The 21,765-nt window shown below is 41.7% G+C and overlaps 1 protein-coding gene across 2 annotated transcripts in view; it reads right to left on the bottom strand.

Annotated features, from left to right (window-relative positions):
• The window catches only part of p2rx3b (purinergic receptor P2X, ligand-gated ion channel, 3b), a 50,015-nt gene extending 29,529 nt beyond the window's left edge, over positions 1-20,486 (bottom strand). For both annotated transcript variants that reach the window (XM_070553622.1, XM_054751852.2), the window contains exon 1: positions 20,221-20,486. Coding sequence is in view for 1 of the 2 variants with exons in the window: in XM_054751852.2 (XP_054607827.1) it covers positions 20,221-20,247 (27 nt within the window). In the remaining variant the exon portion in view is untranslated. The remainder of the gene's footprint in view (positions 1-20,220) is intronic.
• Between the last annotated feature and the right edge of the window lie 1,279 nt (positions 20,487-21,765).

A 21,765-nucleotide genomic window follows, 5' to 3' on the forward strand; every position in this document is an offset into this window, starting at 1 on the left:
TTAAAATGAAATTTATTAAAGTTGAATATACGTTATCATGTACACACACCACACACATTTATGCTTCTGAGATGATTTCATTCACGGTTCACATGACTAAACAATTACACATCACCCCCCTCACCCTCTGAAACAGGCAAACCAATAACAATATGCTAAAAAATGACCAGCATCGGCCAATACAGATATTGATGCCGATATATTGTCCATCCCTAATTTAAAGGCTCCAGACTCCTTTGCAGGTGTTTTGATTAATTAGTAAGTAAGAAAGTAGAATGTAAAATATAATTATAGAGAACCTTTCAGGTCAAAAGTTGAACTCAAATTTATCAGATTTTTATTTTCTTGTTTTATTTTCTGTTCAAAGAAGAAGAATTCCTGTAATACAATCCTCAAGGTTTGATGATGTGAGCATTTTACCTTCAAATTGGTGATTTCTGTCTGGTTTAAATAGACTATTTATTCCACTACTGCATGAGCCACACTCATAAAGCAATGACATGGAATGTGTCTGCTTCAGCTAAAGGGTAAAAGGCAAAAAACACATTTGTAGCATACACAAAGGTCAAGAATTTCATTAAAATGAACAGAAATGAAGTTTTTCACTTGCAGATGCAAACTGTGTCACACATGCAGGGAGGCGTCCCATCTGTCTGGCCTCCAAATAAGAAAGGCACTGCACAAGACCTATAATAGCTCCTAGCACACTTACTGTATCTCGGCTGTGACAAAAGCCATGCAGAAGACGAGACTTCTGCACTTTCACTCTGAATGAACTTCATCATCCTTGAATCATAAATTACTTTACAACTTTATAGGTTGATATGATCAAATGTGTTGAATGTTTAAATCCCAAAGTGTTTAACATTGTGTGCATTAATCAGTGATGTGTTAAAAGGAATCTTTTTCTAGTGGGGTGGTGGGTTGCTTTGCTCGGCGTTGGATGGGGGTGCCTGCTCTTCATCACCCCAGCAGAACCGGACTAAAGCTGGTCCCGGGATGGTTGTACCCTTTGTGCAGCGGTACCAGGACCAGAGTGAATAGGGTGTGTATGTGTGAGCATGAGGGAGGGAGTGTGTGAATGTATATGTCAGGTGGGGTTTTGGACTCCTCCCCTCTCTTGGTTCTCCCTGTGCTGATACACATCTTCACCTGCCCTCCCCCTGCCACGTTTGCTGCTGAGTGTGGAGCCTTGGTCTGCGGCTTGGTCAGCTTTCCTGAATTCTTGGTCCTTCATCGAGGACCCCTCCCTCATCATGGTGCTGGGACGCCAGGGGGCGTGCATTGGGGGGGGGGGGGGGGGGGGGGCACTGTCATGTACCCGGGCAGAGGTGAGTGACACCATCTCCACTCTAACCATGATGGAGCTGATTCCCCACAGGTGAGGAGCGGAGGGGGCGGGTTTAAAAGGAGGATGGAGACGCCTCACTACGCCGGATGATTGCACCAGTTTAGGTAGCCCCAGCCCTTCATACTCTTTCTCGTTAGCTCGCTTGTTCTCGTTATTGGATACTTGGATTTTGACCTCGGACTGTTTTTGGATGATCCCTTATGCCTGGTGTTTGTTTCCCTCCCTTCAGGATCCTCACTCCACCTGCTTCCCGTTCGCTGTTTTTGTACTCTGGATTCATACACCACGTCCCATCCTCCTCCGTGGTTCCTGTTGGCCCTGCTCTGCGACCTCACAACCCCGGATCACTCACCCTCTGCCCAGCGCTCACCTCAGCTCCCCCGCCTCCCCCATTCATCCCGAGTGCAACTTGGACTCGAGCTGCTCCGCTCACTCCCACAGGACTTCCCTGTGCTATTTTTGTTCCCGTTTAACAATAAAGAACTTTACTTTACTCAATCTGCCCGACGAGTATTGATTCTGCATGTCTTGGGTTTGTAGAGTTAACCGCACACTGGAATCACCTCTGCTGCTGTTCAGTGGAGATTCCGACCAATCAGATTAACCTATGAAGCTTATATCATACATATAAATATCCCGGATACTTACATATCGGTCTAAGTTCATACATCAACCTGTTTGATCTAATTTTAATCCAAAGATTAATGTTTAATTTAGATAATTAAATTTAACAGCAAAAGTTATTTTGAATCAGAAGCTAGGATCTTTGCTTTTAAAAAAACTGAAATATTATACCTTTTCTGTGTTTCGTTTCAATCATGAGGCACGTTTAAAAATGAAGAAATTTATTACTAACAATTTTAAACTGAGCAGAGCAGAGGAATACACACCCCCATCACCATCAACGGCGACGCTGTGGAGAGGGTGAGCAGCTTCCGTTTCCTTAGAGTTCATCTGGCCGAGGATCTTACGTGGTCAGTGCACACGAACATTACAGTGAAGAAGGCACAGCAGCGCCTCTTCTTTCTCAGGAGACTGAAAAGATTTGGCATGAGCCGCCACATCCTCAGGACCTTCTATCGCTGTGCCATTGAGAGCATCCTCACTGGATGCATCACCACCTGGTATGGCAACAGCACCGCTTACAACCGCAAAGCTCTCCAGAGAGTAGTGCGGTGAGCAGAAAGGATTATTGGAGGTGAGCTGCCCTCCCTCCAGGACATCTACAGGAAGCGGTGCCTGAGGAAAGCGGGGAGGATCATCAAGGACTCACCAGGTTGATGGTTCCGTTGACTTTGTCACAGCCTGAACCTGTAATGAGGTGCCCAAGGGACGCCAAGGGCATCGGTTGGGTCGCCTCAGTTTGGAGTGTCCAATCTTTAAATGAAATGCCGGCGTCAAGGCGTCGTAACAGGTCTCCTCCCACTACGAAAGGAAGCGCTTCGACGTTAGTCACAAACACATGTCTCCCACTGTGAAGTTGATGGATACCACATCCGACAAGGATCCCCGGTCTGCAGAGAACGGTTGGATCTGCCTAACGCAGGTTGTGAGTCCTATGACGCGACCCTGTGCAGCTGCAGCCATGCGGACCTGCTCCCAGAGAGAGCTGGACATGAAGGTATAATCTGAACCCGTGTCCATGAGAGCCTCACAGTCCAGTACCCCCTCCAGGGTCACCGGAATGTGAGGTCTATTCGTAGGACCACGTCGGGTGATACTGCAGAGCACTGTTCATGGAAATTTGATCGGTGAGCTCGGTTTGCTAGGTCTGGTTGGAAGCGTTCTGGATGTAAAGGATGTTTTGAGGCTAACTGAGTTATTTAGAGAGAAACCAGCATCAAACACATTCTGTCGAGGTCTACCTCACCCAATCCGAAGACCCCCGTTTTGGATCCGAAGTGTCCAGGTGGAGATGGGTTTCCTCCAGGCACGAGGTTGGTAGAAAGACCTCTAGCACGACCAAATCGGTCCTGAGATGTCTTCTTGGGTCACTCGACTGGTGGAACAATTTGCTTCTCAAAGCCCGTAACTCTGAAGGAGTTTTTCCTCTTAACTTAACTCAGAAATCAACAACTCTGGGTAGAGTCTTCGTTAGCTGGTTACAGTTCGTTTATTCTTTAGCTATTCTGGTCGGCGTGACTGGAACAGCAGGTGGAGGTTTTCAGGGACAGCTGTTCCCCTTTTCCTCCGTGGTGTTGGTTCAAGAACTCGTTCTGAAGCTGGTGATGGTTAGTTTAACCAAGCTCCAGGACACTCCCACTCTCTCAGGAAGAAAGCTTTGATCATGCATCAAAAACATGTGTGAAGTTATGTTTATCTGGACTCTGTGTTAGCTGGATAAGGTGCATTTGACCTTCTGATATGCTGAACACATCTTCTACTGTCATCATAATCATTATTATAGTTATTATTATTATTATTACAGTAATCCCTCGCTACTTCGCGGTTCGTTCATTGTGGATTCGCTGCTTCGCAGATTTTTTCTTTGGAGCATTTTTCAGGGGGAATTCGCAGATTCGCGGTATTTTTCTATGCGAAATATCAAGAAATTCTTGTTTTTTTTTTTCATCAATTTCATCATAAAATGCACTTTTTGTAATAAAACTAAAAAAAAACAAGTAAAAAAATTTTTTTCTTGAGTTTTACCCACAAAAAGAGAATGTGATCATACGATAATTCAATAGGGAGCGTGCTTTCACAGACGCGGAAGTGAGAGCGTCGGTGAAACGCCGGCTGATCTAGGAAACCCCCGAGCGTTCGAGCGTCAACGAAGTGACACGGAAATGCCGGGCTTTCCAGAAGTAAGTAAGATAACTTACTATGAGCTGATAGTTCGTTGGATTGATCGGTAGGTTGGAAACTCTGATCATGAATCTGAAGAAACGATGACTGAGTGGTGAGCTGGAAAGGCGACTTCCATTTATAGCCGCGGTTTGTGACGTAGGTGCGACGTGGAGGGAATCCCCGCGAGGGGCATGCTGGGAGTCCCTACTTCGCGGATTTTCACCTATTGCGGCCAGGTCTGGAACACATCTACCGCGATAAACAAGGGATTACTGTATACCCAAAGCATAAATTCATTTCATGTAATTACTGTAATGTCTAAACATAACGTACAGACTTGGTTGGCTTTGATGTTGTCATGCTGGGGGTTTCTGCAGATCTGTGACGACTAAGTTCATAACAGTGGAACGAGGTTAAAACCCGCTAACTGTTAAGATGAATCCAAATTCAATTTTTTTATTCTCAGTTTCTAGATAGTTTAGAATTTTGATAACTTTTTTCGTAAATTTCATATAAAGAAACCAAAATCTTCTGATTAAACATTCAAAGACCAATCAGATTGATATTTCATATTAGTATGAACATCACATCTTATTGATCATTTAATATATATGTAGTCTATCCTTAAGGCTAGTGAAAAAAGCTCCTAAACACCTTAAAAAGGTTTGTATCGATTTGGGTATTTATGACCCGAGACGAAGAAAGAGACGTTGAGAGGAGAGCAGCTGTCGTCTGCTAGCCTCCAGGGAGCCACTAACACCACGTTAACATCATTTCCCATGCAGCCATTACTTCCATCTGTGGTCGAAGCGCCAACCACAGAAATCACGTCAGGACAAGCTCGGTTTGAGCTGCACAACTGCACTTTGTGAGCACTAAGAGGAACTCAGATAACAGTACAGCCAGTTTTGGTTTGTGGGGAGCTCTATCGACCAATAAAAGTATTACTACAAATGGGGCCAGCTGTTTTAATGTGATTCAGTCAAAAAGCAACCACAATAAATGAAACCTAAGAGTTGGAGAGCCTGCCATTAATGCGTTTATACTACATATAACAGGAGAAATGAGAAGTAGCGGGTGTTCTGGATTCATTAGCTGATTAGACTGTGATTTTTTGAGTCTGAATATTGAACCTTTTCTCAATATTCTGAGAGGTTTTCATCATCTGTGAGCCATAATCGTCACGGTTATAACAAATAAAGGCAGAAATGTCTGGTGTTGTATGGAATGAGTCATCCTGGTTTATTAGTTGTCTGTCAAGGGCTTTAGAAGGTCTGTCTCCTTTCTAGAGATTCATTTTTTTAATTTGGATATAAAGTGTTTCACATGAATACTGACAGTAATTAACCCCGTTAAAATGTGATATTAGCAACCAGTGTTGGGCAAGTTACTTCAAAACTGTAATGCATTATTTATTACTTATTACCTTCATTTTAAAGTAATTCATTACAATACAATATTACTTATTTAAAAATGTAAGGCATTACACTACTTTTGCATTACTTGAAGTTACTTTCACCAAAACAACTTCAGTATGAATCTGGTCATGTGACGCTCAGTGAGCTCATGACATATATGTGGAAGGTGATGTGGTGTCTGAGCTAGGATTGCTGTTAGAAACAGTCAGATATAATAACAGTGCTTTAAAATGATTGTTTACTAAATAAAAACAACAACAATCTGTACTCTCAGCACGCTGCCATCTTAGATTAACTGAGCAGGGAGTGAGGTGGTGGGGGCTCCAAGCCTATATTTGCCTTGGTCCCCAAATGCCTTGATACGGCCCTGGATGTGGGACTGACTTCTGGGGTGATCTGATTCTATCACATGTATAAATATTAAATGCTTATATATTATTGCTTTTCACTGGTAAAAATGTGTATTGGGGATAAATCTACCTACTTTTTTTCTTTTCAAGCACTTTGTTTTGTTTTTTTGATTTTATGTGAATAATTTCCGGCCCTTTCTCTCTCTAACATTCCTGCATGCTGCATGTTTTCTCCGTTTCCTAGATTTCCTACTTTCTAACCAATCAGCCAAAGGGATCTACCGAACCAGCAGCAATGAGTTGAAACCACCGGGGCACAGATTATGAACTCAGCTGAAAAGTACATGAAGTACCAGAGAATATGGGCTGATATAAACGATCACAAACGAATGACTTTGTTTTGGTGGAGCGATTTAGTGAATATAAAAGCGGCCGCGTACAGGACACAGCTGGAGTATTTGAGCCATCACCGCTGCGTCCTCTCTGCTCAGAGAATGCCCGCAAAGCTGAGTCCATAAATGACGTCATATATGTGGATACTGGATCTTTATTCAGGCTTCCCGCAATTTGAATTTTTAGGAAACCCACATCTTGATTCTGGGTTTAAAAATGCATCGTAATAACCGCGTTACTGACAACCGTACAGAGTAAATATTACAATTTTTTTTCCCCTGTAATGCCTTACATTACCACATTACAGCGAAAAGCAATGCATTACAGTAATTAATTACTTTAGTACCACGTTACTCCCAACACTGTTAGCAACATGAAAAATTTCTTTTGGTAAGAAATAGCCAATAGTATGCTACAGCCTCATTCATTTAAAACACTGTCTGAATAAGAAATAAAAAATGCACAATGCAAAAATATTACTTTAACTAAATTATAAATAAACCTCCCAACAAATCACAGCCTAGTGTGGTTTTACCTCAAACACATAATATTGTAATAGGAGTATATTTACGTTGCAGCTTTCACTCTGCTTCTAGCAACAACACAGTTTTGTTTACTGGCCTATGAAGATACGCTGGTCTGACAGTCCTTTTCACATCCTTGTCCAAGAATGAGTCACTGAGCTTCACATTTCTGATTCTTCCATCTGTGCTTGGATACACCTTTGCAAGTTTCCACTTGTTCCTAGGAGAGTTATCCTCTTGAAGAATAACAACGTCATGCATCTTTGACAAGTTTAGAAGATCTACGAGCCGGGATTCCCTCTGCGCATCAAGTGGGTCTGAGAGTGGCTCGTCCCATCCAACCTTCTCTTGACATAACTGTTGCAGGACGTTCTTTAAACATCTCTGGTACGTTCTTGCTGTGTCTGATTTCTAATTCCATTTTTGGTTCTTTTTTAAAACACAGAAACGGATTCTCTTCACCTTGCTTGCTGACGGTTTCGTTTGCGGCTGCCCGTGAAATGTACCAGGAAGGGCTATTACAGAGTCTTCCTCTGGTACTTTCTCTGCATTACCATGTGCAATAAGATCCTCCGTGAAGTTTACATAGTCTGCGTTCAAGACTGCTTAAATGTTGTCATTAGAAAGGTTTGGTCTGTTGCTTTTGAAAGGCAATGACATTTCTTAATGTCCATCTTGTTTTTGCTTGATCCTTTCTTGTAGCTTTGCTATGAAGCGAAGATCTTCTTGTGAAATGCGTGTCTCTTCCAATGATGTCTCTGAAAAGTCTGATTCAAGTGCTGTGGTTACATCCGGAAATGTTGTTTCTTTTGTTTGTGTCTTGCAGATCTAATGAACTTCATTCTGTAGCTTTGCGGTTGGTCCAGTCTCCGCTATGACTTGCTTTACAATGATGTGAGGACTTTTTCCAACCTAAATCTGTTTTCTGGGTACATGGCTTGTTTTCTTCCCCACAAGAGACTTCTCTTGGCATTAACTATTTCACAGTCCAGTGGTGGAGCAAAATATCATGTGAGATGCTCCAAAAGTGGTCACACCCTTACGGTATCTGGAGTAGTATTGGAGTATCCCAAGGCCTTGTCCCGAGCGCTTTGCTAACATTACGAACCTGCCCTGACATTGTTGGGCTTGTAAGTGTGGGGGTGTCACGTGCCAAGCACTTCTGGTTGTTTTTACTGTTTCTTTCTGGTTGACTGAGTCTGACTGATTATATTATGCTCCTCAGGTGCAGGCTTCCTGGGATTGGTAGGGACCTCCCATGCCTGCTCCCTATTGGTGGTTGTGATTTGTGTTGAGGAAGTCATCGATAAAAGGAGCACGCCTGAAGCACTCAGCCTCTTTTTGTTAACTCGGTTGTTGGTTGTGTCCTGACAGCCTGCATGTGTAGATGGTTTACAGGTATGTGGTGGGGAGGTTGTGGACCAGGTAAAATGGGGTACCCTATACATTTGCTCACATAGATGGTTAGTGTCTGTAAGCACTGGGTACTGATAGAGTGCCACCACTTGTACATGATTTTACAACCTCATTTTGTAGAGAAGATGGTTAGGGATTTGCTTTGTTGTTTTGACTTGAGGCAAGTGCTTGAGCTAGGTTGTGTTTGTTTTATTGATGTTCATCGACTTGGCACCTCTCACTTACCCTCTTCCCCCCACTAGGTTTGAACCAACCACTCCAGAGAACTCTTGTTAATAAACTTTTATTTGATATTGCACATAAAACTCTTGTATGATCTCCTCTTTACGATTGTCAGGTTGCATCCCTACTAGGGCTGGGCGATGACGATTTTAGACCGTTTTATGATCTACACATCTGACGGTCTGTCATTTTTGAGAGACCGTTTTATCACGATTCACAGCTCTGCTGTTGAATTTCTGCCTCTGAATGAAAAGTGAACTTACCCCAGGCGAATGACACACCTTTGTTTGACCCTTAACCAATCAGAGTGAGTCATAGTAATATATTAGTGCCCCGCTTGTTTTCACTTGTGTGTGAACAAACATGGCTTCGTCCGCGGCTGAGCGACAACGAGGTTTTCGTTCCGAAGAGGATCGCAGGGTTTCCTTAGCGCGCGGCGCTAACAACTTAGCGACGTGACATGTCTCGGAGAAAGCGTAAAAGCACGTTGGACGCTTCTTCTGAAGCAGGAAAACGACCTCGCCTCGGCTCGTTCACCCTCTGCAGAGCCGGTGTCGGTACCGACTGAGCTCGGTCACTGGGTCGTTGGAGCTGCCCCGTGACTGCCTGATGGAAAACCAGCGGGTTTCATCAGACTCGTAGTTTCTTGTTTTTGCTGGGGACACCCTGTATTTTACCGCTCCCTCCTGCAGTCTTCCCCTATTAACATTTAAAATGATTCTGTATATTCGTGTATCAATAGAAACGATCTCTGCCTCTGCCAGCTGCAGTAAATGTAGTCTCCAAATAATAAATAAGAGGTGCATTCATCTGTGTATCTCCTTTGATCCGCATTAGTGATGTTTTCAGCACCAGAACAGTGAAGCAAAGAAAGATTCCTGAGTATGTTAGTAATTTTATTTATTAGGTACATCTAACCTGTTCTATTTTTCTCTGAAATGAGATCAAATCAGTGCTTCTATGGGTTGTCTCCAATCTGCACTGGAAAATTTTACTTTATTTAGAGACTTGTTGCAGAAAATATTCAGAATGAGCAGTTTTTTGCTACCACAAGCGATCTCTGGTCCAGCCGCACATCAGAGCCGTATTTGAGCTTAACTATCCTCTACATGAGCAACTGGGAGCTACATAGTATTTTGAACAAGTTAATGTTTGCACAATACGTTTGCAATTGACATGTTTGCACTTTAAATATGTTTACGATTTTAATTTATGTTAAGTTACTTGAAAAAGGAGAAAAACTGATTTTTGTAATTGCTTCTCTCAGGGCTTTTATCATCTCTGGTGTGAGTTTAAAACATAAGTGTGTTAGCACTGTGCTGATTATCCCTAATATGAATAAATGTTTATTTATTCAATGTTTCTCTTCTTTAATATGCAATTGAAGTTGTGCTATTCATGGATAAAAAATCGTGATAAAATCGAAATTGTGATAAAATATTGGAAAAATCGTGATATTCTATTTTTGCCATATCGCCCAGCCCTAATCCCTACCTAGATGGGGGACGTAACAAAAAACAATAGAGCATTGAGCAAGCTGTAGGAATCTTTCTTAATGCTTTATGAACAAGTACTTTGTGGTCTGCCTTACCCTATTAAAGGATAAATTTCCTATAGCTGTGTGACTTCCTATTGCAGAATGTTGTGTAATTTTTCTCATTAACTTCATGTTTTTGGGGGGATTTTACCCCAGTATTAAATATTTCATTGTTGTGCATGAAAATTGTAATTTTCAGATTTCAGATTTATTGGCCAAGTAAAATTACATTTACAAGGAATTTAGCTTCGGTAGATGATAGAAAAATAGAAAATAGAATAGAATAGAAAAATGTTTATTGTTACTCATTGATTTGTCAGCATAGAAAGAAATCAAAGATCCACAGAAGGCAACTGAGTTGTTCCTCAAACGGCTGAAGCAAGGAGAGCACCGGAGAACACAACGCTAAATCTGGATGCTCGGGACACTGATGAGGAGCGGGCTGCGGGATACGTCACTCCTTTCATTTTACAAGCACAAACAGGACACGATCGAGTGGGCTGCTCCTTTTCGCTTTCACATTCTAGAAAATACTTAAAAAATCAGATGAACCACCAAAAAAATACCAGTTTCATTTACCAGTCTTACTTTTTCTTATCGGAGACGCTGCAGTTGGTAGAGGCGTGACAAGACGCATAATCTCATCGGCCATTTCCAAACTGAAAACAGGATTTAAAATGAACTTAGGAAAGTGGCCATTATTCTTCAGTGATTCAAGTATCACAAGTGCCTTAACACTGGTGTGGACAGTAATGGTTGGAAGAACGGTATCTTTTAACAACCTCACCAGAAATAAACAATGTCTAGTATGAGGAATGTATAGTGGGGGTTGTAACAACTAGTTGACTAGTTCACCTTACTGCTCTGTAGTGACTTTTTATGCCTTTCAACGACTAGTCGCTGTCACGTGATGATGACCGACAAGATGCAGTCCTCGGAAAAGACAGCAGGTGACAAGCTCCTGCGCGTCGCCTCCCGACGCGCTGTGCCAGAGCGTCGGTATCTGACGCCCGCCGTAAAACAGACATTTGATCGAACTGTGACCTTTACCCTCTTGCAATTTAACCTTCCCCTCACCCCCATCCTAACCTTAACCAGCTTGCACATGCAAAGCTCTGATCGTTGACGCGCTCCAGACATCTGCGTCCTGAGCACGGCCACAGTAGCATTATCAAATCAGGTGTCGCCACCTCAAAAACTAATTTAACACACGATCGTTCATGTCGGCTCATTTCCTTTTATGTTTTCTGTCTTTTATTTGTGCCTGATGCTTTTCGCTGCTGTGGAGCGGGGATGATTTGGGATGATTTATTTTTGAATCCGCTGATAAGTTGGGACTAGAATGTAACTAGTAGGGCTGGGGGTAAACGATTATTTTTAAAACGATTATTCTGACGATTATTTTATCGAACAGTCGACTATTCTAATGACTATTTAGAAAATTAATCTAATGATTATTTTTCTATTGCACAGTTAATAAAAACCAAAAAATCTCTAATAAATTCCTCAAAAAAATTGATAAGTTGTTACTGTAAGAGAATAAACACTACAGGCCTTCCATTTTGTAAAACACTGCTTTTATTGGTTATGTTCTGGTGACGTGTAGAACTTGGGAGTGCAGGCTGCTGCCTGAGAGGTGGTTGGAGACGGAGTGTCTCCATGCTGCTTTGTCTTGGTCACTTATGAGTGTGAGGCGAGTGGTGTTACAACTCTTCCTGGGGAGTTTGGCTCATGTGCAAAAAGGAAGGGACAATAACGGGATTTAAAAGTTAAAATGATGATCAGGTTTATTTACAACTACACAAAATCATAAATCTTTCCATCCACAGGTTGGGAATAATAAAACTAATTCTGCCTGTGGGGAATTAAAACAAAAGTACAGATAAGTGAGGAAGTCCCACTGGGCAAAGATTACAGGGTCTTGGACCAAAATAAGAATCTCCAAAGGTCCAAACTCTAAACTGGGCGGTTAAACCAAACTAAAGGTGATATTTTAAACTAAACCAAAACCCACAACACTCTAAATGTAATAAAAGGGAGATCTACGCCACAAAAAAGATTAACTCTAAACCAAAACGTAACAGCTTATCCAAACGCAAGAAGCTGTTAGCGAAGATGCTAACAGTAGCTTTACCAACGTTAAGTTCAAGTTACCAAGTTTAAATAAACCAAAAACACCCAGCAGCAAACAGATCAGCACGGAGGAGAGACTGCTACCACCAAAACAGCTCTCCTCATGTCTGAAAGAAGCTCCTTAATGAAGGGAGAAACGCTCCCGGTGATTTTCTACATCTGCGGTAGAGACGGAGCAGCGCATCTGACCCCGGAAGTTGTTGTCCGTTGCCGGGAGATGAAGGCGGGCAAAACAGGAAAGGAATCTAGTAGCGGACGGACATTGTTCCGGGTCTTCGGTATTTGGTGGAGATGTTAGTGAAGGCGGAGAAGAGGGCGAACTAGAGGAAAAACAGGCAGATTCCTCCTCTATTTACAAACTCCTGGGGATGCAACAAGTGGGCGCGGTGCGTCGACTTCCGGATCTGACGTCGACAAATTTTTAGAATCGAGCTGTCGACGTCATCGAGGCGTCGCTACAGCCCTAGTAACTAGAAGAAAAAATGTCCAAGAAAAGGCAAAACTTACATATTATAGTCAACAGAGCTACAGCTATGTATTATAGGTTATACCATAACATACCATTTTATTTATAAAGCGTATTCAACAAGGCATTACAACCAAACAAGGTGCTGTACACTGAAAATGTTAGTTAATTAAACCGGCGTCAGACCGTCATGCAGAACAGCGATAAAAGATAAACAGGAAAAACAACAAAATTCCTAGAACTAACAGTTAAAAATCAATAAAACACATGGGAGAATATAAAAAATAAGAATCTGAATCAGGATTCTTATTTATAAAGATTTATAAAGATTCAGAATCGATTCCAGGAACTCAAATGTTTGGTACGCACTTTTGTATGGGTTTTTTTTTTTTTTTTTGGTCTTTGTTAGGAGATTTAGTACTCCGTTTACTTTTGTGGTCCCATAAATTGGGATGATTTATTTTTGAATTGATAAATTGATAAATTGGGACTAGAATGTAATTTTTTTTCCAGACTCAGAAATTTGAGATATTCTCATATTTATTTTCTAAGTTGATAAGTGAGTACTCGGGATTACTCGTGTTTATTTGAAGTTATTGATAAATGAGAGAAAACATTTTCCTTTGTAAGAAATCTGAGGCACTTTTTTTAAACAGGTTGAGGACTCAAATGTTAAACTTGTTTCTACACATACTTAAAAAGTATTTGACTGTATTACGTTCAAAGCTACTTTTAGATAACTACAGATTTGTTATATTTTACAAGGTAAGCAAAAATAAATGTTGCCTTTTGGTCAAAAGATTGTTTCTGTTTACAGTTTTAGAATCACTTTAGTTTACAGTGTAAATTAGCTTCTTTTTTTTAGCATGACCAGTTTAAAGTCAAATAAAAAATTTCCAATAGCTTTAACTAAATTGCACAACAAAGTAGTTAATCCTGGAACGGACACTCTTTGTTAATATTGATTGTGAATCTATTTAATCGAGAATCGATAATGAATCGAATCGGCACCCCGAGAATCGGAATCGAATCAAATCGTGAGTTGCTCTGAGATTCACATCCCTGAATCTCTCACTGATTCTCAAGAGACAGAGCCTGCTTCTACTGACGAGGGAAGTCGGTGGGGCTCCTATGCAAAACACCTACTCAATATGGCTGCGGGTGTTGGCTTTTGTGCTTTGGGTCAACTATTTGACGTATAGATGCACTTCAGACACCAACAACTTTATGTTTGAGTCACTCTTAACCTTCCAACAAAGAGCACCAGGTCCCTTCTAAACAAGTCCTGCACAGACATCCACAATGACTGAACAGGGCTCAGGAAATACTTAGTTCCCTATTTTTAGTAAATCCCACCCCTTCTTCAGCAAAAATCTGAATTAATTTTAATCTGAAAAGCACTTAATACAGGGCTGCACCCTTCTAGTTGAGAGTCACAAATGTTGCCCTCCTGCAAAACTGCAATAATAATAATAATAATAATAATAATAAATCATATGGAATGTGCTGCCTTTGAGCATTAGGTCGGCCTCTTCACCATGGACGTAATTTTGGGGGGGGGACAGGGGGACATGTCCCCCCTACTTTTTCCAAAGTCAAGTGTTGACCCCTGCACTTTTTACTATCCAAAAACAATTACGCTATATTAAATTGACACTGGTTGAGCTCTAGGACCAAGCAGAAAACAACCGTTTGTGTTGAAGCCTGTTTCCCATTAGAGCATACTGTAAAGACCCCCCCACCCCACCCCACCCCCGTGCGCCCCCCCTAACCCAAGAGACACGAGACGCCCTGGGCAGGTGACTAACTCACCCACACCTAGGGATAATTCAAATACACTAATAAACCTAACCTGCTATGTTTTTGGTGTTTGTGGGGGGAACTGGAGCACCCAGAGAAAACCCACGCATGCATGGGGACAACGTGTTAACCACGCGCTGTGATTAAGCGTGTCCCCATGCAGCCCCGTTTTTGGTTCTAATTTGGTAAAAATAATATAACTAAAACAAGTTCTACATACGTATATACTAAACTACCAGGTTCTAGACAAGTAACGCTTGAAGGAGTTGTACTTCTCGGTGAAGAAGTTCTTAATCGTCACAAGGCTTGAATGTCTTTTGACACCAGTGTGTTTTGCTCCAAACTGTTGTTCGAGCAACTTTTTTAATTCTTTTGACCTTGGACGTTTGGGGATTTTAATTTTATCATGTGGAGGGATGTTTCCTGGTTGGAAATTTTTCATTATTTCACAAACGTTTCTCACATAATCTTCATCTGAAGCGCCATCAAGGTGCTCCATCGTGATAAAAGGGTGTTTAAGAGCATCAGCTGGGAGAATCCGCTTTGCTGGATCCACCGCTAACAGTTTTTTCACGAGATCAAGAAAAGCTTTAACGTCTTTCTTTTCAGTTGAATTTTTGGTGTCATCGAAAAACAAGTCCTCCAGGGATGTTATACACTCATAGGTCATGTCCCTTGACTTCCCTCCTTTCTTCTTAAATCTCCAAGAATGTTCAGTGCCTTTCTTAACTTTTGTGAAATATTTTGAGACTAGACTCCCCTTGTCTAGTAGTTCTTTGTCAGGTTGACCAAGGAGCTTCATAATTATGCTCAGATTATTGTAGCTGCTGCTATAAGGGAACGGAAGATGTTTAAGAAACAGAGCAGACAAGAGACAGCCAAGACTCCAAGTGTCTATCGCTTCATCTCGTGGTAGACCAAGAGTTACCTCTGGAGCTCTGTATGCCAAATTCTGAATGATACCCTTCTGTGGTAAACGTTCAGTCTCAAAAGCCAACCCAAAGTCAATCAGCTTCACTCTGAATGGTTGTGCTTTACGATTTACGAACATGATATTATCAAGTTTCACATCTCCATGAGTAATACCAAGCTGTTTTAAAACACTAAGAGCTTCTAAGATCTGCTGGGCAATTGGTCGGATTTCAGCCAGATTTAAACAACAACCTTCATTCTCCAAAAACTCACTCAAATTTGTATCCAAAAGCTCTAATTCCTGATATAAAAAGCCTTGAAAGGCAAAACTGCCATTCATTCGGATAAAATAGCTATCGCATTGTGTGAGCTCGTTCAGACTTTCTAATATTTTCGTCTCATTGAAAAAAAAGTCGTAATCGCTTTCACGTGTCAGTTTTAACGCTACGACCTCATTTGTTTCCTGTACACGGCACCTGGCCACCGCTCCGTATGTCCCAGATCCAAGTACTTCTTCTATAATATAAACCTTTGAAAGGCCTTCAATCTTCATACCTGGGATTAGTAATAAAGATAAGTCTTCTGAGTCAGTTGAGTTTGTCTCATCTGTGTCTGAGGACGATGTTTCCCAATCTATAAATTGGTCCGGTAAAAGATGATCCATATGCAGTTCCTCTGTGTTTACTGTGCTGGTTTTCTCCAATAACTGTTTGCTACACACTGGCTCTTCATCCTTCTCTCTGGTGTCAATAGAAGTTTTCTCTGTAACGTTTCCTTCTTTGCATTCTTCTGAATTAAACTCTACTATTTCTTCTGAACTAAATTTTGTACTGCATCTCGATTCTGCCCTTGGTGAAGATCTATCTACGTCTGTTTGAACACCTGGCACCTGACTGGGCCCGGGGCGTTCGCTGATTACACTTTTACCATCTGAAGGACACGGTTGGACATTTCTCATTAATTTACGAGCTTTTTTCACATAACGTCTGTCTGAATCGCCGTCGAGATGCTCCATCGTGATGAAAGGGTGTTTTAGAGCATCAGCTGGCAGAATCCGGTTTGATGGATCCACTGTTAACATTTTCTTCACGAGGTCAAGAAAAGCTGCGATATCTTCATTTTCAGTTGAGCTGTTAGTGGTGTGAGAGAAAAACAAGTCCTCCAGCGTTGTTAAATCATCATAGGCTGCGTCTGCCCTCTCAGACACTGCTCCTGTCTTCTTTTCGTATTGTTTCAGGGTTTTAAATCTCCATTCAGACCCGTTCGTATCTTTTCTGAAATAGTTTGAGACTAGAGTCCCCTCGTCCAGTAGTTTTTTGTCAGGTTGACCAAGGAGCTTCATAAAAATTCTCAGATTATCGTATTCGTTTTCTTCTGGGAACAGATAACAGTCCAGAAACAGAGCAGACAAGAGACAGCCAAGACTCCAAGTGTCTATCGCTTCATCTCGTGGTAGACCAAGAGTTACCTCTGGAGCTCTGTATCCCAAATTCTGAATGGTGACCTCCTGTGGTAAATGTTCAGTCTCAAAAGCCAACCTAAAATCGACCAGCTTCACTCTGAATGGTTGTGCTTCATGATTTACAAGCATGATATTATCAAGTTTCACATCTGCATGAGTAATACCAAGCTGTTTTAAAACACTAAGAGCTTCTAAGATCTGCTGGGCAATTGGTCGGATTTCAGCCACCGTTAAACAACCTTCATGCTCCAAAAACTTCCTCAAATCTGAATCCAAAAGCTCTAATTCCTGACATAAAAAGCCTTGAAAGGCAAAACTGTTGTTCAATCTGATAAAATAGCTATCGCATTGTGTGAGCTCGTTCAGACTTTCTAATATTTTCATCTCTTTGAAAAAACTGTCGTAATCGCTTTCAGGTGCTATTTTCAACGCTACGACCTCATTTGTTTCCTGTACACGGCACCTGGCCACCGCTCCGTATGTCCCATATCCAAGTACTTCTTCTACAATATAAACATTTGAAAGGCTTTCAATCATCATACCAGGGATTAGTTTTGTAGATAAGTCTTCTGAGTCAGTTGAGTTTGTCTCATCTGTGTCTGAGGACGATGTTTCCCAATCTATAGATTGGTCCGGTGAAAGATGATCCATATGCAGTTCCTCTGTGTTTACTGTGCTGGTTTTCTCTAATAACTGTTTGCTACACACTGGCTCTTCATCCTTCTCTCTGGTGTCAATAGAAGTTTTCTCTGTAGCGTTTCCTCCTTTGCATTCTTCTAAATTAAACTCTACTATTTCGTCTAAACTAAATTTTGTACTGCATGTTGATTCTGCCCTTGGTGAAGATCTATCTACGTCTGTTTGAACACCTGGCACCTGACTGGGCCCGGGGCATTCGCTTTCACTTTCATCATCTGAAGGACATGGTTGGACATTTCTCATTAATTTACGAGCTTTTTTCATATAACGTCTGTCTGAAGCGCCGTCGAGATGCTCCATCGTGATGAAAGGGTGTTTTAGAGCATCAGCTGGCAGAATCCGGTTTGATGGATCCACTGTTAACATTTTCTTCACGAGGTCAAGAAAAGCTGCGATATCTTCATTTTCAGTTGAGCTGTTAGTGGTGTGAGAGAAAAACAAGTCCTCCAGCGTTGTTAAATCATCATAGGCTGCGTCTGCCCTCTCAGACACCGCTCCGGTCTCCTCGTATTGTTTCAGGGTTTTAAATCTCCATTCAGACCCGTTCGTATCTTTTCTGAAATAGTTTGAGACTAGAGTCCCCTCGTCCAGTAGTTTTTTGTCAGGTTGACCAAGGAGCTTCATAATCATTCTCAGATTATCGTATTCGTTTTCTTCTGGGAACAGATAAGAGTCCAGAAACAGAGCAGACAAGAGACAGCCAACACTCCAAGTGTCTATCGCTTCATCTCGTGGTAGACCAAGAGTAATCTCTGGAGCTCTGTATGCCAAATTCTGAATGATACCCTTCTGTGGTAAACGTTCAGTCTCAAAAGCCAACCCAAAGTCAATCAGCTTCACTCTGAATGGTTCTACTTCATGATTTATGAACATGATATTATCAATTTTTATATCTGTGTGAGTAATGCCAAGCTGTTTCAAAGCACTAAGAGCTTCTAAGATCTGCTGGGCGATCGCTCTGATTTCAGCCACCTTTAAAGTGTCACGTCTTTTTCTGAAATAATCGAACAAAGTCTGATCCAAAAGCTCGAATTCCTGATATAAAAAGCCTCGATAGGTGAAACTGTCATTCAATTTGACAAAGCAGTGTTTGAAATTTGACCGTTTGTTCAGAAGTTGTAACGTTTGAATTTCATTTAAAAATTCGCTTTCATACTCTCTACTCGTTACTTTCAAAGCGACCACCTTATCTTCTCCCTCTATGCAGCACCTGGCCACCTCTCCAAACGTCCCAGAACCAAGAACTTCCTCTACATCGTAAATCTTTGAATTCCCAGTGATTACCATACCTGGCATTAATATTGAAGGGGAGCTATGTGAGTCGGTTGAGTACGACCCTTCTGAGTCAGTTGAGTACGACCTTTCGCCTGTGTCTGACGAATCCGTTTCCCAACTGATAGACGGGTCCATCTTTGAGTCCTCTGAACTAGCTCCTTCAGAGCTTTCACTGCTAGACAACGGATGGAATTTCACACGATTAGGTGAACTCTTCCTGGGGTCAGGGTGTGGCGTGTTTTTCTTTGCAGCTTTTGTTTCACTGCTACTGGTTCCTGTTCTGGTTTTGGTCCGGACTAAATGTGAGGAATTTCTCTTTCCCTTCTTACTAAAATCCAGGTCTGGGGTCTGCTCTCCGTTGCTGTTCGGAGTGGAAAGAGGACTTAAAGTGTTTTCTTGTTCGCTGTGTTGGAATTCCTCCATAATCCTTTGGGATTCTGTTAAATAAAACTCATCTGAGATACAACGTAGATGCTTCATTGTTATAAATGGGTGTTTTAAAGCATCCGCTGGTTTGATCCTAAGTGCCGGGTCCACGTTTAACATCTTCCTGAGAAGGTCGATGAAAGCCTCTGTGTCCTCATGAGCTACTGGCTCTAGTTGGTTGGATTTAAACAGAAAGTCACTCGAATCAGTTAAATTATTGCAATCTGTTTTCTTAACCTCACTTCCGGTTATTTCTTCAAATTCCTTCGGGGTCCGGAGTCTCCAAACGTAATCAGACCCCTGCTTCACTCGTTTAAAAAACCGACGACTTTGACATCCTTTTTCCAGTAGTTTGCTTTTTGGCTGGCCCAAGACATCTACGATAAACCTCATGTACTGATACTCGCAGTCCACGGGGCTCATGTGTTGCCCTAAGAACAGAAAAGCTAACGTACATCCGAGGCTCCAGACATCAAGGCTTTCGTCTAGTGGACAGTCCAGGTACACCTCTGGTGCGGTGTAACCACAATCTAATGGGATCTTTGAGTCACGTAAGTCGGATGTCGTTGCAGAGTTGGAAAAACCAATCAGTTTGACACCACACTGATATGGAACTTCATCCATATTCATTATATTTTCTGGCTTTATATTAGCGTGAGTGAATCCAGCGTGGTGCAGAGCTGCTAAAGCAACAAACATTTGATATGCAATAGCTCTGATTTCAATAAGGTGAACAGGTCTCCCATTTGCTGCTAAAACTAATTCCTGAAAGGTTGAATCCAGCTTCTCATAGGCAAAGCAGGTCCTGTCTTGGTACGAAAAACACTCAGAAAAGTTGACAATGTGGCGTTGGTGGAGACCTAAACTTTTCAGTTGCTTCAGTATCCTCACCTCTCTCCTATTTTGGGAATAAAACTTCTTTTTGACAAATTTTATTGCCAAAATTTCACCTGTTCTCTCATTTCGGCACTCAGCAATCTGGCTGAACTTCCTGTAATGTGTTACTTTTTGGATTTGGTAAACATTGAATCTGCTTGCAACAGACATACCTTCCTCAATTCTGAAAGTAGAATCATCCAAACATTCCTGTGTGGATTTTGCCATTTCACTTCTTCTTGCGGGAGTCCAAAAACAAGCTTCTCTCTTCTAGACAAAGTGAGTGACGTGCTCTCGGGTCCGAGGTCTATAGGTTCTGAGCTTTGATGATGTCAGAAGCGCTCCTTTTATAGACGGCGCTGAGCGTGCGCGGGAGTCACGTGGTACGTGAGCGGCGTCGTTCCTTTATGTTACGTGCGCGTGCACGCTGACGCTGACCCCGGAGACGTCAATGGGCTGCAGCAGGAGTGTTTCCATGGTTACCATATGAACGACCCGGAGGTTCGAAATGAAACTATGACGTGCGGCTGACTTTTTTCTTTTTTTATCAAAGGCACGCAGGACCGAAGCGTCACCGACCGTTAACCACCGTTAATCGGGGCGCTGGTGTGTAAATAAAAACCAGTCTCGCCTCATGATCGGTGGTGAGAGCAGGAGGCAGCAACTGGTTTGAATGGCTTCACAATGCAACGTTTACTGAATTAAAAGCTCTAAAATTGATGTGGTGAACCAGACAATGAGCAGAAATTCACCTTAATCATTTCATTCAGGTGGACTGAGCCTGTTGATCCGTTTTCTTGGAAGAATCATTTGGCTATAGATAACTAAAAATACAGCCATTACTAGTTAAGCATCCTCGTTAGCTGGTTTAAAGTTATTCCTAGATCAAAGTTTAAAGGTTTGGTGCAACAGGCTTAGCTTTAAACTTGGTTTAGTGTGAAAATTAAGAGTTTAAAAGAGAGATTAAAATGTAATCCCTCTAAATTGTAATAATTTAATGAAGTTTAAAGTTTAGTGCAATATAATTTTAATTGAAACCATTAATTAATTTGAATTTAAAGTTAAAGCAATTAAAACATATTAATTATGACCAATAATAATTTACACAACTCACCAAAACAAACATGCACAAACACCCAAAAATAGGACAAACTAACTCAAACATGACTACCCGCTATAGAGCTCCAGACGTCACGTGACTCTCAGAGAGTAGACGCCATGTTGGCAGGCCACAAAGGTAAACAAAATGAACGGGATCGGCTTGGATTTTACTTCGTCGGAGTTTACTTCACACTTTAAAACCGAAGAAATCGTTTTATATAGTCAGAAATTAAATAGACTAAACATCTCCGACCCTTACCGTGCCCCTGGGATACTTTTTAAAAATGCCAGAAGCTGGACTTCTTACTGGACCTGGCCGGGGAACACCTTGGGATTTACCCGGAGGAGCTGGCCCAGGTGGCTGGGGAGAGGGAAGTCAGGGCCTCTCGACTTAGGCTACTGCCCCCGCGACCCGACTCCGGATAAGCGGATGAAAATGGATGGAAGGATGAATGGATGGATGGATGGATGGATGGATGGATGGATGGACAAATAACAGATTTACATGTAAGTAGTTTAAATAGAGTGCTGTGCTGTTTGAATGTATAAACTGAACACCAAGAGAAATCACTAGTCTGATTTTTTTCCGTGAATAAAATAAATATGTCAGGCAGGAG

This window comes from Nothobranchius furzeri, chromosome 7 (genome assembly GCF_043380555.1).
Source record: "Nothobranchius furzeri strain GRZ-AD chromosome 7, NfurGRZ-RIMD1, whole genome shotgun sequence".
Lineage (NCBI taxonomy): Eukaryota > Metazoa > Chordata > Actinopteri > Cyprinodontiformes > Nothobranchiidae > Nothobranchius > Nothobranchius furzeri.